An 18,221-nucleotide genomic window follows, 5' to 3' on the forward strand; every position below is an offset into this window, starting at 1 on the left:
TGCGACAGCACCGTCGCTGCGAAGTTTGCGACATATATGTTTTAGACGAAAATTACCTCCAGCATTTAGCCACGCACGGAAAAAAGCCTTGCCCGATATGCGACGAAATCCTTCTCCTAGATGAGTTTCCCCTTCATTTTTCGATTGAGCACAACGAAACGAATGTTTGCCCTGTGTCCGATTGCAAGACATATCATTCTGAGTCAGGCCTGCAAGTTCATGTTTGCCAGACCCACGGGTGGAGAAAATGCCGCTTTTGTGACACAACAACTGCTCCTGGACAGCCACTGCGAGACCATGAGCTTAAACACAGCCCCCGGATCTGCCCGATTTGTGACGAGCAAATTCCTGCAGACGATTTTCGACGACACCAAAAGGCCGAACATCAGATCCAGGAATGCCCCTTCTGCGAAAAGTCAGGGAGCGACCTCCTCCATCATATCCACAATCATCACCCTTTAGCCGAGACAAGCGCGAAAAGTGCAAACCAAAATGACATGGCACTTGGTCTCCGCAAAGGGGCTTGTGAAGCCGATGCTGGGCTGGTTATACCAAATCCTGGCTCTCAACCAGCGCAAGACAAGCCTTGGGGTATTTACAATCTACTAAACAATGTGCGAGAATCTTCAAAGCAAAGCTTGTCAGCGCCCTCTCATCCAGCGATCACTTCATCTGCAACCAACAGTGTAGGGACGATTGGAGATATACTGGAAACTCAGAGTCGACAAGGCGTACGTAACGCCAGGGCCACAACACCCATCCGTGATCAGGTGAATGTCTCATCGGAAGAGGAAGGGATGAACTTATCATCTCGACAAGTAGGACTACCTGAGGCAGCTCACTCTAATCGGCGGTCTGAACGATTACACACATCATCAGGATGTGTAACGAAGCGCAACTTTGCCGAAAGTCATGCCACACCCGCTGGCAAGCGTCGCAAAAAGGTTGATATAAAGCAACTGGCTACCCACATTGGAAGTGAAGAAACCAAGCTTGGATTTCGTGCCCTTATTCAATCATGTCTTANTTAACGCCGGGCTCGGCCCGGCTTGTTAGCCGGCCGTTAGCAACCTCCCGAGGGGTATCTCGGCGCGCGTTCTATCTTCTTTATTTACACAGGGGGAAAACAAGGAGGGCAGAGGCGGATCGTGCCTGACCGGGTTCGGGCCCGGTCCTGCTTAGGGGGATAGTTCACTGACGCGACCCCGTGCCTAAGGTGCACGGAGGGTTCGTCTGACGGCTTGTGCCGTGAGGTGTGGGTGAAAAGGCAATAAATCTATTCCTCGTCAGAGTTCGAGTCGCTTACGATCGGTGTCCCTAGGCGTAAAGTGCGTTCGTGGCGCGCGGGGCGCTGGCGGGCCGCTCTGGGGCGGGCGCTGAAGTAGTTGGTGGCTATCGAAAACGCCTCAAAGCTTTTCGGTTGCCCGAGGCTTGTCTGGAAGAATTTGCGGCGTTGGGCGCGGTCTGGCGGCCCGACCGGCCGCTCGTTATCAAGCCACGGCCAGTTTCTCCACACCGCCCGCGAATAGCGGCAGTGCACCGGGTGCTCAGGGGAGGTCCGCTTCCAGCACCAGGCACACGAGGTGTTTGCATCCTGGTGGTTGAAACGGTCATGGTAGGCTTTGAAATCGCCGTGGCCGGTCCTCATGGCCAAATAATGGCCCAGTAGGGGTCTTGGCAAACGCAGTTCCTCGGGCTCCTTTCTCGGTGTGTATTGGAATTTCCATTCCCTATATGCGGGGGACCGTTCACAGAGTTCTTTACGCCACCAGTCCTTCTCTATATTCGAAAGAATGGCTCTGAGGACCGTGCCGGCACCGCTATACGTGGTTTGCTGAGCCCTCGGGTCTGGGTCCGGCGGTCCGGCGGAGCCGGCCTTGGCCAGCTCGTCAGCCCGGTCGTTTCCCGGGATTCCCTGGTGCCCAGGGCACCAACGGACCCGAACCTCGGTACCTTGTTTTCGGAGTAGATCGACAAGGTCATGGAACTCCAGAAAGGCCCATTGGGACGAACGCGGCGCGTCGCCTCTAAGACCCCAAATAACCGAGGTGCTGTCCACACAAATCCAGATCCGGGCGCCTGGCTGGGCCTTGGCTGCCGCCTGTAGCCCTTTTAGGGCGCCAATCGCCTCGGCGTCGAAAACGTGGCTTTCCGGCGTAATAGATGCGGAGCCTGCGGCAAATTCCAGGCCCGCCCTAAAAGCGGCCCATCCGTACCCTATTTGGACGCAGTTGTTTTCGTGTTTTTCCGAACCATCCGTATATACCACGATATCGTCAGGTGATACCATGTCCAGCCATTCGATAAAGCGGCGGGCCGCTTCCTCTTTCGGGACTCCTCCGGTGGGGTCAGTGCGAGAATCCGGGGCATTGCGAGGTGCGCGCAACTCTAGTCTCCGGATCCGCGGGAGAAGTTGTGCAGCCGTTTGCAGGGTCGTGGCCGAATGGCCCGAGTTGCGGGCACGAGGTGTTTCACGCAGGCGGCTGACAAGGGGGTGCCCCTTGTCCGCGAGCCTTAGTCGGGCGCCGTATTTCAGGCGGGTGTAGGCCAGCGCGACGCGGGCCGAGGGTAATCCTGCGTCCCTGAGAACAGTGGACGAGGGGGTGGTTTTATACGCCGGGAGGATGGCCCGTGCCGCTAAAACCAGCGGTTTGTTCAGTGCTTTGAGGAGTCCTTTTTGTTTGTGCGCTGGGTTGTACCATGCCTCGGCTGCGTAGGTGGCCGAGGAACCCACGCATGCCACCGCTGCCTTGCGAAGTGCAGCCGCAGGCGGTCCGTATCTTACTGCCCCAAAGCTCTTGAGGTGGGCAGCGACCGCCATTGCTTTGGCAGCCCTTTCGGCCACGTGGCGGCGCCCGTCTAGCCGTCGGCTGAACCAAAAACCAAGCCAACGCATGCCCGGGTAGCGCTCGGCCCCGGAGGCGCTTTGTCCGCGTCGACCGCCCGGTAGTTGGACCGGGGTAACCGTTCTACCATTAATCCGGATTTCCGGGTTGCGACCGTGCCTTTTCTTAGTGATATGGATCACCTCTGTCTTTTCCGCTGCAAAATGGATCTTCTCTTCCGCCGCAATTTCGTGCATATCCCGGAGTTTATCTTCCAGCCAACGTACGTTTTCCTCCAACGAGGGTGACGATTTCCATGTAAGCACGTCGTCTGCGTATGCCAACCGCCACTTCGTACCGTTTTTGACGAGATACGCCAAATATAGCATATATAGGATCGGGGAAAGGGGAGACCCTTGCGGGGTGCCGCACCCAAGCCGCCTAAAGCCCGTGGTCGTACCCTCCAGCCGGACTCGGGCCTGGCGGCCGCTTAAAAAGTTAATCACGAACCTGAGGAGCATTTTACTAAACCCGAGGCTCCGCATTTTCCGTATCAATCGCCCATGGAGGAGGGCGTCGAAGGCGCCTTGGACGTCGCATGCGACAAGGGTGACTTCCTCCCCGCGAGCTAGAGCCTGCTCGATATCGTGGGCGAGGGCACAAACCAGATCCGTCGCCGATCGTTTGGGTAGGGCACCGCCGTGGGTGCAGCTAAGGAGCCCGTTGTCGTGTATGGCCTGTTTTAATGGCCAGGGGGGGGGAATGGCGCAGTGGTTAAGCGCCATGGCTGTTACTTGAGTAACGTAGGTTCGAATCCTGCTCCCTCCACCTCCTCCCCGCTTACCGTGGCAAGGATAACCCGGCTGGCTATCGATAACAACCACCCGCCTGTGCCGTCGAGCCCACACTTGTTGGGAACTTCGTCTCCATGGCTACAAACGACCGACAGCTCCGCTGTTTGTACACAGGCCCCTCTCGATGAAGAGCCGTCAACTGCCGTCAGACGAACCCTCCGTGCGCCTGAAGGCACGGGGTCGCGTCAGTGAACAAACCTGTAAGCAGGACCGGGCACGAACCCGGTCAGGCTCGATTCGCTTCTATGCCCTTGTTTTCCGCTGTGTAAATAGAGAAAATAGAAAGCGCGCCGAGATACCCCTCGGGAGGTTGCTAACGGCCGGCTAATGAGCCGGGCCGAGCCCGGCGTTAAATAATACTACTACTACTACTACATAGGAGCTCGCCCTAGAGACCCGCTCTCTTTACCTTTACCCGAAGAAGACCTGGAGACCGGTTAGCAACAAAAGGCGCTGGAAATGGTCCGCCAAACTCGGCAAATTCAGGAGCTGGCCCGCAACAATGGACTCGGAGCGCAAATAAAGCAACAAAGGCAGGTTAACAAAAAACGGCGACCGGTCGACTTTACGGCGGGAGATGCGGTTTACGTTAGCAAAAAGGGTTTTTCCACCGAAGCTCCTACGACCAAATTGGATTCGCAAAATGCAGGACCATGGACGATTTTCGAGGAAAAGGGCCACAGTTTCATTTTCGACACCCCTGCCTGGTATAAAGGTAATAAGCTGTTCCACGCCAGCCGACTGCGCAAGGTAGCAACGGATCCCTTACCCCAGCAGTATTAAAAGCCGGAACCACCGGTCGAAATTAACGGAAAACCGGAGTGGGAGGTGGAGCAAGTGTTGGCCTCGCGATTATTCGGACGAAAAAAAACGTTGCAATATTAAATATCGTGGGTCGGACTCAACTTTGACGAAATATGGTATAAGGCCCGCGATTTGAAAAACTCACCAGTATTGCTGGATATTTTTCACAGGGAGTACCCGGACGCAGCAGGACCTCCGGTAAATTTGCAGTGGATTAGGAGCGCAGCAGAGGATGTTTTTGCGGAGGACGGACCCGAGGACAATATTGCCGAGCACGATGCGAAAAAGACACGAGAGCGGCGGAAGGCCCCGAGGAGATACACGTGACAAAGTCAAAACTCTAACCGCCTACGTCGATCAGGCCTTGGAGGGGGGTAATGTGAGGATCAGGCCCCCAGACCTAACCTCAGAATCGCCACTCCACTCACCAGCCACGCTAAGCCCAGGGCGCGTAAAGGGTCCACTAACTCCGGATTTAAGCGCGTCTCTCCAGCGCTCCGTCAATTGTGATTTCTTTTTTCTCTTCAGTTTAGAATTTTCGTCGATAGCGCCTAATACACTGAGGTTCTCCAATGTATGCCTGGCCGTGACACCAGGTAGCGATTAGCCTTCCACAAAAACAATGGGTTTTCATTTAACAATTACACCGCTTTTTAAATGGTTTAATCCAGGCTTTTAACTACTTTAAATATTACTCCGAAGGTTAATTTTGTAAGGTATAAATAGCATTTCCAAAATAATACATTATGCCATCCCTATATTTGAATTATTAAAGCATATTTTTATTAACTTCAACCTTAACAAATTATCCCATAACCACGTTGAGGGGGTTCTATAACGAAATTTTCTAAATCCGGAATAAGTTTTATATCCACTTTAAACAATGCTTATGCGCGTTAATTCGCATAATAATTTACTTTATAATTATAAAGCAATGCCAATATTTTTTAATCGTGTTAAATAACGTGGTTCATCAGGACCCCGGACATATCAGGACCCCGGACATTTTTCAACCCAGTTTCATCCTTTATTTTCCACACGTGTTCTTTCCCCCAACAGTAATGGAATCATCAAATTGCGAAGCGCGAATCATTCTTGCTCTAAATGAGCTCCGATCAAGCAAAAAGAAAAGCATACGAAAGGTTGCATTAATATATAATGCCCCAAAATCGACACTACACGACAGAATAAACGGCATCGCTTCTTTGGCCAATCGTCGGCCAGGCAACCAAAAGCTAACGGAAAGGGAAGAGGAAGTAGTTGTCCAGTATATATTGGACCTAGATTCCCGAGGGTTTCCAGCCCAGATCGCTGATGTGGCCGCAATGGCCGATCATCTTCTCGCCGCGCGGGACGCGCGACCGGTTGGCAAGCAATGGGCTTATCGCTTCGTACAACGACGCACAGAATTAAAAACGCGTTTTTCTCGCGCTTACGATTTCCAAAGAGCTTTTTGCGAAGATCCTGACGCGTTAAACGCGTGGTTTCAATTGGTGGCCAATATGAGGGCCAAATATGGCATCCAAGACTGCGACATGTACAACTTCGACGAAACCGGCTTTATGATGGGCCAGATTTGCGCTGGAATGGTCGTAACTGGGTCCGAAAGACGCGGAAGAAGGAAAAAAGTACAGCCTGGCAATCGAGAATGGGCAACTGCAATTTGTTGCATCAGTGGCGACGGTTACGATATTCCCCCGTATATCATCGTCAAAGGCGTTTACCATTTGTCCAATTGGTATACAGAAGGCGGTCTTCCGGACACGTGGCGCCTCAAACCCACCGTTAATGGATGGACCGACAACGAGACTGGCCTCGACTGGGTTCAGCATTTCGACAACCATACAAAATCGCGGACAAAAGGCGTATATCGGATGTTAGTGCTCGATGGGCACGGCAGTCATCGATCCCCTGAATTCGAGGGCTATTGCAAAGATCACAATATTATTCCACTTTGCCTGCCTGCTCATTCATCTCATTTAACCCAGCCACTTGATGTCGGAGTGTTCAACGTCCTTAAGCGGGCGTACGGTCAAGAAATTAACGACTTTATCCGGGCCCACATTACCAGCATTAGCAAAGTCGAGTTCTTTTTGGCTTTTGCAGCGGCTTACAAAAAGTCAATGACAAAAGAAAATATGGCCGGGGGCTTTCGAGGGGCGGGAATTATCCCCCATAGCCCGGAAATGGTCATATCTAAGCTGGATGTTAGGCTACGGACGCCGTCACCTAAAGAGCTTGATTTTTCCAGCACCGACACCTGGGTCTCTCAAACACCGCACAACCCGACAGAAGCCGTTAATCAATCTACCCTTGTTAAAAGTCGAATCAGCTGTCATCAGGGAAGCTCGCCAACGCCTATTTTTAATGCTGTAAAGCAGCTAGCAAAAGGGTTGGAGTCGATTGCTCATCGAACCACACTTTTGGAAGCGGAGAACCGCAGCCTTCGGAAGGCCAACGAAGCGCTTAGCAAGCGGCGCAGGGCGCAAAAAACACGTATCCGCGAAGGAGGGTCATTTACCATACAAGAGGGTCAGAATTTGCTTCAATTAAATGGTGCCGATGGTCTAATATACGAAAAGAAAGATGAAAATGGGGAGGGGAGTAGTGCGCAGCCGGCGACTAAACGACGTTGCGGCAACTGCGGTAAACCTGGACATAATGCACGCACCTGTCAGGAGGATGCAGAAATGTCTGATGTACATATATCCGATTGCATTGAGGTAAATTGAACAACGCTGGCGTTGCAATTGAAATTGGAAGTACTATTGTGCAGGAAGAGTGTCCGGGGTCCTGATATGTCCGGGGTCCTGATGAACCACGTTAATTGTTTAAATAATGGATTAAATGGTTTAGTGCCGTGGAATTATTGTATAAAACGTATTACATTTTCATATCCTGGTGAATAAACCAATTGTAGTAGTTTCAAAAATCCCCGTATTTTGTCCGCATTTTTACATTTTTTATAATAGATTACAATTATAAAGGTGGACCAAACCTTTTAACGAATGGGCCGGTTAAAACCCTCTTAATTATTAAATACTAGACCTGCTACGTAAATATAAAATTTGCACTTTAAACCTACCGCATCCGTATAAAAACCTATTAATAAACCGACGCGTGCATTAATTTCTTCCGGCTAAAATAACATTTTTTCGCCTAAGACACCGATTCTGAGGATTAGGCCACCAGGCCTACCTTTAGAGTTACCATTCCACCTACCAGCCACGCTAAACCCAAGATTTGCAAAGGGCCCATTAACTCCGGATTTAACCGCACTTTCCAGCGAGTCGTTAATTGTAATTTCTCTCTTCTTTTCAATTTAGAATTTTCGTTAATAGCGCCTAATATACTGAGGTTTTCCAATGTATGCCTGGCCGAGACAGTTGAAATAATATTTCGAATTTCTATTAATAACCGAAAATTTAGTCCTGCGGCCGTTGACCGTGCTGGACGCGAAGCGAATAAATGTTGTAATAGGGCTTCCGGGGCCGTTTTGGCGGTCCGGGTTTTGGTTTATATCGGGTACGAATTCGATTTGCAAATCGGGCCGGCTTTTAATAATTTTACAATCGTTCGGGTTATTTGGTCGTGCCGGGTTACCCATTTACGTAATGCTTCTTTACGAACGCCTTCGTGGCCAATATTTATTGTATTTCCGTAATGGTCACCGGGGTAATTTAACGGTTTAACCGGCTTTAATAATTGTCTCGGCCGGACATACATTGGAGAACCTTAATATATTAGGCGCTATTAACGAAAATTCTAAATTGAAAAAAGAGAGAAATTACAATTAACGACTCGCTGGAAAGACGCCGCTAAATCCAGGGTTAGTAGGCCCTTCCATTTAACTCCTGACCCAGTGCGGCTAAACCTGGTAACGGCCTGGCTGGTGGGGTGGAGGTGGTGATTTTAAAGGCAGGTTTAGAAGCCTGATCCTTACACGATATAATTTTAAAGCTTTGCTGGACGTATCGTCCCATTACTTACATTATACTAGTTATTAATCGCGCTCATATGCAAGCAGGAGCGCATGACAGCGAATAATAAACCAGAATAACCTGTTATATTAAACCAATTGCATGGACTATGCGCAAATTATTTTTGATAACGTAGATGTACAGTAGCTGTGGCGCGTGGGCGAGGTGCACGGCTCACTGTCGCTGGAAGCGTCCGAGTCGTTGTCGCTGCTGTCGGTTAACAGCGGTTCTTCGCGGGCGGTTAAACGGCGGCTGCCCTTGTTACCAGCGCGGTGGCATTGGCAACGCCCAGCCTTGGCCACGTGGCACTGACGGCTGGCAGAGACGGCGTTGGCCCGACCGTTGCTGACGGGGACGGCCGTGACCGAGATGGCGAGCGCCAAGATTGTACAAAACTCAAAAACCTTTATGCCAACGAGTGCAGTGGTTTAGAAGCTCGAAGTTTAACCAGTTGAAGGGCAATGATACAGTCAACAGGCTAGAATAAAAAGATATAGTATGATAATGGCTTCCGTGTTAAGGCAGGGGAAGAGTGTAGGATGAAGGTAATGTCGCTCGAATATCAGTAGCTGAAATTTTTAATATACTTAGTCGACAGGCTAACGATCGTACAAAATTCAAATGTATTTCAGGAATGAATATCAAATCCCAAAACAAATGCCTATGGCGAGTCGAGCGGCATGAGCGATATAAAGAACTAAATCGCAGTAATAAGACACAAATTACAATTCCTGTTTTACGCACAGCGGCACCAAAAATGGTTACGGCGGAGCTTTTAAATTCGGTCCTATATTGACATTGTAGCTGAAAAAGAGAGAGTGTCGGTAACAAAACATTCCCAACTGCCTTTGAGCTGGTGAAATCCCATAAGGAGTAGTAACAGAAAACGAATGAGTTGGTGTTAGATGGTAGTACTTTTGTACTGTTTATGTATTGTATTTGTCCCATCCGCGATTAAGCAAATTAAATGCCCACTTAACGCTCCATTGAACTCACCAGTCGAAAGAGGGATCGGCAATCGATCCATATTTGGAATTGAAAAACCAGGTTAATAGTAAAGGGCTTTTATGCTGCTAATCAGAAATTGATTTACGACAGGTTGATTCCGGTCTTTATGAGCTGCCTAATCCAAATTTAAGGATTAAATACGCTCGGCCTCGGAACAGTAACGCCTGTGTACTGTTAATCAACCTCATTTTCTAAGCCCAGCTTCATAGCAGAAAATCCAAAACTAAACCTCGCCAAATTATTGTTGGGCGTTAAAACGATGTTAAAAGGATTTGTAAAATTTTGCCTAAATGGACTTTTTGCTTTCAAGTGACATTACTTTATTTAGCTCAGCTTATAGGATAAAAGCCTTGCCAATGGCTGTGCATAACATTAGTCAACATGGTTTCACTTTGAAAAAAGGTATAAGGAGGAAACCGTCCGCCCAAGGGCCTGGAGTTATGGCGCACGAAGTGCACAAAGCCGTCTGTATAAACAGGGCTGTTATGCCCCCTTGTCGCAAAACTTGTTTTTAAAAGAAAGGGATTTTTGAAATATCCGATTGATAGTGTGACTGGTCATCTATCGCCATCCCTCTTTGGCCTACTACGAACACTCGGGCGTGTAGTGGCATTTTCCAGGAGGGTAGCAGCCACAAACCATGTCAAGCGAAAATAAACGTCAAGATGTCGAATATCGAATGACGTCGGCTTTCAACGACGAATCGCAGTTGATGCTTCGTGCGTTACGATAGTAGTAGTAGTAGTAGTAGTAGTATTATTTAACGCCGGGCTCGGCCCGGCTTGTTAGCCGGCCGTTAGCAACCTCCCGAGGGGTATCTCGGCGCGCGTTCTATCTTCTTTATTTACACAGGGGGAAAACAAGGAGGGCAGAGGCGGATCGTGCCTGACCGGGTTCGGGCCCGGTCCTGCTTAGGGGGATAGTTCACTGACGCGACCCCGTGCCTAAGGTGCACGGAGGGTTCGTCTGACGGCTTGTGCCGTGGAGTATGGGTGAAAAGGCAATAAGTCTATTCCTCGTCTGAGTTCGAGTCGCTTACGATCGGTGTCCCTAGGCGTAAAGTGCGTTCGTGACGCGCGGGGCGCTGGCGGGCCGCTCTGGGGCGGGCGCTGAAGTAGTTGGTGGCTATCGAAAACGCCTCAAAGCTTTTCGGTTGCCCGAAGCTTATCTGGAAGAATTTGCGGCGTTGGGCGCGGTTTGGCGGCCCGACCGGCCGGTCGTCATCAGGCCACGGCCAGTTTCTCCACACCGCCCGCGAATAGCGGCAGTGCACCGGGTGCTCAGGGGAGGTCCGCTTCCAGCACCAGGCACACGAGGTGTTTGCATCCTGGTGGTTGAAACGGTCATGGTAGGCTTTGAAATCGCCGTGGCCGGTCCTCATGGCCAAATAATGGCCCAGTAGGGGTCTTGGCAAACGCAGTTCCTCGGGCTCCTTTCTCGGTGTGTATTGGAGTTTCCATTCCCTATATACGGGGGACCGTTCACAGAGTTCTTTACGCCACCAGTCCTTTTCTGTATTCGAAAGAATGGCTCTGAGGACCGTGCCGGCACCGCTATACGTGGTTTGCTGAGCCCTCGGGTCTGGGTCCGGCGGTCCGGCGGAGCCGGCCTTGGCCAGCTCGTCAGCCCGGTCGTTTCCCGGGATTCCCTGGTGCCCAGGGCACCAGCGGACCCGAACCTCGGTGCCTTGTTTTCGAAGTAAATCGACAAGGTTATGGAATTCCAAAAAGGCCCATTGGGACGAACGCGGCGCGTCGCCTCTAAGACCCCAAATAACCGAGGTGCTGTCCACACAAATCCAGATCCGGGCGCCTGGCTGGGCCCTGGCTGCCGCCTGTAGCCCTCTTAGGGCGCCAATCGCCTCGGCGTCGAAAACGTGGCTTTCCGGCGTAATAGATGCGGAGCCTGCAGCAAATTCCAGGCCCGCCCTAAAAACGGCCCATCCGTACCCTATTTGGACGCAGTTATTTTCGTGTTTTTCCGAACCATCCGTATATACCACGATATCGTCAGGTGATACCATGTCCAGCCATTCGATAAAGCGGCGCGCCGCTTCCTCTTTTGGGACTCCTCCGGTGGGGTCAGTGCGAGAATCCGGCCTTGCATTTCCTACAGTAAACTATAGTCACAGGGTTGGACCAGACCCTCTAACGGACAGGCCAGCTAGAGCCCTCCTAGTCGCTGGATACCCAGCCTGCCACGTAAATACAAGGTTTGCACCTTAAGCCTACCGCATCCACAAAAAGGCCTCTTGGTAGACCGACGCGCGCATCCGTCCTCTCCGGCTAAAATAGCGTCTCTTCCGCCTAACATGCCGACGACATCATCTGCCCCGGTGTACGTCCCTAGTGCGAGTAGAAAGCTTCGAAAAGCCGGCGACACCCCGTACATGTCCATCCACAGCTTAGTCCCCCGTTGGTTCCTGGGCTAGCCCAGCGCCACAATGTGGACATGAATGCAATCGAGTTCTTCCCGTCCTCCAGACCCGGCGCAGATTCCCAGTGCGAGTGAGAAGCATGGGGCGCCTCAGTCACACTATTCCACCACGGCCCACCGTCCACGGGGTGTACCAAGGGTGCGAACCAAGGCCGTGCCCACGTTTCTTGCTTCCCGTTACCCAAAGCCGTCTCCAGCAATGGGCCGACCACGTCTTGCTGTCGGGACCCTTTGGAGACTGCCGCGCCGGCACAGTGCTTCCGGTCCACGTACAACTAACCAACCCCCGTAACGGCACTACCTCCTCGCTGCAGGCAATCCCAGAAGGTGTGAGGGGGTGAAAGGGTGCCCTGTCGATTCGAAGAACCGTCGGGTGGTTCTCAGCCTAATTTCCCTTTCTTTTAAACCGTATTGTCTAGCCTTCCGGGGAAGGACGCCTGCCTTTCCGGCTGGCAAAGTTTTTTGTGCCACGCTGGCTCGCATCGCGAGATTGGGCCTTGTCTTGTGCGCCTCTATGCGGGTGGCGCGCCGAGCCGCCGATCGGACTCTTCCTTCACCGCGATCAGTGGAAAACTCGTCAAAGGGGAGATCTGTCGATTATACATGGGTGTTGCGAGGAAAGGCGTTCCGTGTAGTGACGGTGCTTAGGGCGACAGGTTGAAGAGTTTTTCGTGTGTGCGCGCCTGTTAGGGCTACAGGCGGAAGTCCCGCGCAAACGTTAACAGCATGGTCCGTGCGCCCATACTGAAAATTTTGTGTACGGGAGAGAGTTGTCGTGCGTTACGATATATTTAAACCCAAAACGGTGTTATGGGATACAACGAAAGGTTTGAATTATTTCACAAAACGGTTTCACCAAATTATAACCGGGTGAATACCGTTGCAGTGCGTTTTGTTTTACTGTAAAAATTGCCTAACAGCTGCGAAATCTCATGTTTTGTTTGTACGGGGGTAACGTTAAGGCGCACACATAACGGATATACAACGCGGTTTGTTTATTTTGTGAATAAAATTATTTTCAACCCCACCCTTTTTTAAGGAAGGCGGTTGAGGATAAATTTCTTTAAAGATTATTTATCCGTGTTTTGAAGTTTGAAAAGCAAAATCGTCACAAAATCAGTTTTGCAAAAATAATTGTACCAGAATTTGGGCTTGTGTTTATCACGTGGATTTCTAATCGTTACCTTTATATAGAGAAGATATGTCGTTTCGCACTTATTAGGTATTTTGGACTGAAACAAGAAACGCATTGTAAATGTATCCACCCGGTTGTGGTTTAGTGAAATTTTGTTGTAAAATAACCACACCCTAACGAAAATGTTTTGGGGACAATTTTAAAGGTCGGTTTTTGGTGAACCACGGCGTTTTCCTGGATATTAGAGGCGGTAAGGTTATTAGGGCTTTGCCAATAAGCAAATCATGTATTTCCAAGAGATTTAAATTTGTACCTGGCTGCCCGGTACTTCTATAGCACACCAGGGACTGGTTCAAGAATTAGGAACGAGGAGAGATTCAATGAAGGAAGGGAGGTTGAAACTGATTTTGTCAGTTGTTTTTGTTAAAGTAAATACCACATCAAACATAGTTAAATCGATGCTAAGGCCAATTTGGACTGGATTTTGCAGTTGAGTCGGTGTGTTACCGCAGTACCTAATTCCGAAGTTATGACTTCAATCGACAAGACGGGAAGGAATAAAGAATCATTCTTCATATTGGAATAGAGATTTGTTCGTTTAATTCATCAATTGGATAATAAATCACGGGATTAGCCGCACGGGCCAATCGTACGTAATTCCTTTTCCAATGGTGGTATAAAACGAGAAAAACATTCAAAAGCTCCTTTTTAGACAGTTAGATAATTTATGCATAATATACCCTTTTTACCCTATAATAACGTTCTGTTGATCGATCAACCTAACGAAAGACCTATCAACACTTCATTATAATTTTACGATCTTGTTCAGCTTGCAAGGGCAGAACATTTGTCTGTAGCTACTAATCATACCGCACTGATACATTTTCCCCACTTGCCTGCTCAATCCAATTGTCCGGAATGGCCTAGTCGGCGGGAACAAAGACTTTGTCCCTACTTTGACTCAAAGTGAGTGCGATAGAACAGGGTTGAATGCTATTGAATAATTCGGAACAATGAAACCAGCCTCCATTTTCCACGGCATGGTCAACTGTCAAGGTCATTGTTCGTGCAGCAAGTTGAAATGAGACACACTGTTGCGTCTGCTTATATAATAACTATTTTCCTCAAATCCTTTTAAAGTTTGTCGAGTTTAGATTATAATAGAGTTAACAGTTATTTAACATCTACCAATAACTCCAACACCAAACCCTTTACGTAAGAATATTATCCCATATCTCTCACCATTGACAATGTTCAGCAGAAACAACGACGTCGGCAACCGCCAGGAACCGTATCCTGTTCGGGACCCCGTTACAGGTTTCGCAGGACTAGTTAGGCTTATCCAGGCAATTTGCGCGGATCCAATACCAGCTAATCAGCCAATCTTATCAGATCGACTAGGCGATTTTACCGTCGAGATCGCTCGCTGCTTACAACAGCTGCCTCCACACCTTACTCGACACACCACGAGTTTTTTTCAGACCTGGCGCGTCGGGGGTTATGGCAGCAGCGCAGAAGACGTATATCGAGTGACAATCCACGCACTTTTGTGGGACCGAAGCAAGCAGCCATTGCTATTCTTCGATGGTTGCTTCAACACGAAGGCTGGCTGGATGCTTTTGGAAACTGTGTACTTTGTTTCGGAAGAAGGCGTTTGGGATCGACTCCGCAGCGGCGCCGACCTCGAAATCCCAACATCCGACTTTATATTTATAGTTTGGGCAAGCATAATTAAAAAGCTCCACCTAAGGGTTAGTAAAATGGTTATTTACAACGTGGCCTTTGTCCACATTACGAACCTTTCCGTCCACCGATTGTGCCGGGTGTTTGCAAACCTGATAAACTCCGGTTTCGGCCACGTTTACCGTCCAATCGCATCGGTGCAGGATAGGATTAACCCGCGGCAGGGACTGGGAATCGTCGGTTTCGAGGATTTTTTCAGCTTGACGCCATGCCAAATTATTCTGCTCGGCATAATTAAACACCAGGCTGTATTTAGGGATCGTACGCCGGTTAGGGTCGGTTGGCATTATAAGCGTGGTGGGCAGGCTGGGCCAGAGTGGGACACAGCTATCGTGGTGCGCATGGGTTCCTATTTCAGGAGGTTTTCGAACTCGCTTTTCGCCATCCTTCCAACCAATTTATAAAGCGACTAAGGATGATATAAAGGATTTAAAAGGGCAAGCATTTGGGTGCGGGGATGGGGTTTGGCCTTGGTTGTTAAAGTCAGCTTTCTGGGGTAGGATAGGAAAGCTTAGCGGTAGATAAAGGTAATGTGAATATTAGCAAATTACATAGCTTTGCCGAGAGCTCAAGTTGAATTTTAATGGTGGTCAGAGTCGGCCCAGAAACTTTTTTTGCCTTGGTTTGGAAGGACCTATTGACAGGCCTGGCAATTTTTTGTTGTTTTTAATTATGTACCACAATTATCAACCTCACTTATTTTGCGATGGTAAAAGTCTGTTTTAAACATGTAAAGAAATTGAGTTGATTGTATCATGATAAATCCACACTCCAGAACTATGCAATTAAGCAGACGAACACATAAACTGCTGATGTTTCCGCTAATCCCAAACCCTCTAAGGAATCATCCCCGTGTCAATTTTCCATTGCACATTATCGGGCAGCAAGACAGTATGTTCCTTGTTGACATTACAGTTTTCGTGAAGGTAAATTAGACGCTTGGGGTCGAAGTTGAAATAGTATGGCGCGTTCCATCGGCCCGTTTGTTTTCCATGCGAGACTTTGCCTGGGCCCCACAACTCGACCCAGCATTTATAGCTTAGGGTGCCGGAAGGAAAGACAGCCACAGCGGTGGCGATGGTTACCGCGATGCCTTTAAAATGCATGCTGCTTATTCGCGATGGTTGTAGTGGTTGTAGTGGTTGCGATGGCTGATGTTTTCTTTTAGGTCGAATAATTTAAGATGCTTCTCATTAATTTATAGGCTCAGAGTTATAAATGGTCTACCTTAGAGATTTGTGCTTGGATTATATTAGAAACTTGAAGAATTACCCTTTTGTATGGGGATTTATGCAATATAATATTCGGACTTCCCGATTAATTTGACCCGATTCGAGCTGCGGAGCAATAATATATTTAAATGAGGTTGCATTATTTCGCACCTACAATATGCCACTTGGCACTCGACCTATAGCCTCCCAGTGTTACCATCAAAAATATAGTTTCGAGGCTTATCCCCGCCTAAGTTGTGTCCCGATTTGCCGGGCACTGTAGTGAACCTGGGGCAACAAGTAAGACTATTCACAACTCACGATGGAGGCACAATGTACCATGTGAAGCGCCTATTAACGCCGGCTGAAGATATAAAAACTTGCCGGTGCAAAATGGACGTACGTGGTTTTATTCAAACATTGTAGCGTTTTTTATGTACCATGTGTAGCGTCCGATTTGGATGAAAACTCCGATTAACAAACAGCCGCGTTAACGAACCCCCACGATTCCTTATTTGGCCTCCACATTCAGCCCATGCAATGCCATTATGCGAAATATACGTTTTATGATTTATCCACTCACCCAAATTCCAACCAAATTTGTTTAACCTTATACCAAACCTGGCCCTAGCAAATATTGAATTTCGGTCCAATAATAGCATATTACATAATCTCGTTTATTATTTAATTTACGGTATCTACCATATATGCTACAACCCACAAGGTATAACGTAGTAAACGCATTTATTTTGCATGAAGTTATAAGTTCTATTAATGGTGAACTAAAAGAATTATTATATTCGTCGGAGTTGCCGCTTTCTTTCATATATGGGCTTTGCTAAATTGGGTCGAAAATTTGACCGACAGAATACCCAGTGCAGACGATTATTGTGTCGGCTGAAAGGTGGAGGATTTTGAAGACTGAATATTGCATCTTGGAGACTTCTTATTACGACCCTTAAAGAGGACGAATATAAACTGTTAGATTATCTGGCACCCACAGTATTTTATTTGGCACCCAATTGATATCTACCCAATATCGCCATTTAAAATATACTTCTTAAAACTCATACACACCAATAATCCACACAAATCAGATTGGCCCTATTGTGGTAAGTTTGGGCGGGACCGAACACCTAAATGTACAACCCACAACCGTTATATAAAATTATTCCCAATTTACAATTATCGCACCTTATATCGTGGGCATTATATACCGTTGGGTTGAAAAAAGGACGGGCTTTATTATTCGCACCGCTACCACCATTTGGCCATTTTGAATTCTAACCTAATGTTGAATTTGGGCTGAATATTACATTAAGTAAGTACTCAGTGTAAGAGCAAGCTGTGTGGGTAAGGAAAGGAGGTGGAATATTTTGGGTACCAAATAAAAATATCGTGGGTGTGACATTTGGACCATGAGATCACCAGACCCTAACCCTGACCCTGGACCAACGACCCACCAGGGTGATACCTTTATCGACGTCGCGTCAAGCTCAGAACTTTGTTTGTTTCCTTTCCTCTCCTCAGAGTAGAATCTTCGTCGATAGATGCCAATAGACTAGCTTCCGTGCTATGCTTACCCCGGGCCGTGACACAATTCTACTCTCAAAAGAATCGCTGGCCTAGCGATTAACAAATAAGGCACAACAACCTATCTTCACGCCGCTGGCGAGCGACGAAAATAAATCCGCACTCGACAGACCAGACCCGACCGGAGACTGACAAAGACGTCAACTTCAAACCCAGACCGACCCCAACCTATGCCCAGGCTGAAGGACCATCCACCTGCGAGCAGGAAATCACAAAGGTTGATTTCGAACAAAACGGAGCAAACAGATCGCTCCACCGACGACCCGACCCGACCAGAGAGTGAAACCGATTTCACGCCAAACACCGATTCCACCCTCGAAGACGAAATCGAAGTTGATTCTCTTTCGAACACCGCGTGGCCTAGTATAGAAACGCCTGAGGAAAATTTAGACGAATTCGAGTTTGCAGAAGCAAGGCATACAACGCCGGAAACAAACCCAAACATGATGGCAGACGGAAATGACCTAGCCAGCGAGATCGCTAGGCTACAGGCAGTTATCACACGCCTGCAAACCGGAAGACAGAACAACCAACCGGAAGCCCGACAAGCCACACCCGAAAATAGCGCCTTTGGAGGCACCAGGTTCGAACCGACCGGCCTAGCCAGCAGGAAAGCATTTAAGCCGTACGGC

The 18,221-nt window shown here is 48.8% G+C and overlaps 2 protein-coding genes across 2 annotated transcripts; both read left to right on the top strand.

Moving 5' to 3' along the window:
- Nucleotides 1–119: 119 nt before the first annotated feature.
- On the top strand, nt 120–1,031 carry PpBr36_11387 (uncharacterized protein; the record flags this gene model as incomplete). Its single annotated transcript, XM_029898489.1, has 1 exon — nt 120–1,031. A coding segment is annotated over one exon (912 nt), but the record flags the coding sequence as incomplete, so codon positions are not given.
- Nucleotides 1,032–14,292: 13,261 nt separating this feature from the next.
- Nucleotides 14,293–15,189, top strand: PpBr36_11388 (uncharacterized protein; the record flags this gene model as incomplete). The annotated part of the gene is made up of 2 exons (XM_029898490.1): nt 14,293–14,373; nt 14,506–15,189. The coding sequence occupies 2 exons, from the start codon at nt 14,293–14,295 to the stop codon at nt 15,187–15,189; spliced, it is 765 nt and encodes a 254-aa protein (XP_029743186.1).
- Between the last annotated feature and the right edge of the window lie 3,032 nt (nt 15,190–18,221).

Source organism: Pyricularia pennisetigena (genome assembly GCF_004337985.1).
Source record: "Pyricularia pennisetigena strain Br36 chromosome Unknown Pyricularia_pennisetigena_Br36_Scf_23, whole genome shotgun sequence".
Lineage (NCBI taxonomy): Eukaryota > Fungi > Ascomycota > Sordariomycetes > Magnaporthales > Pyriculariaceae > Pyricularia > Pyricularia pennisetigena.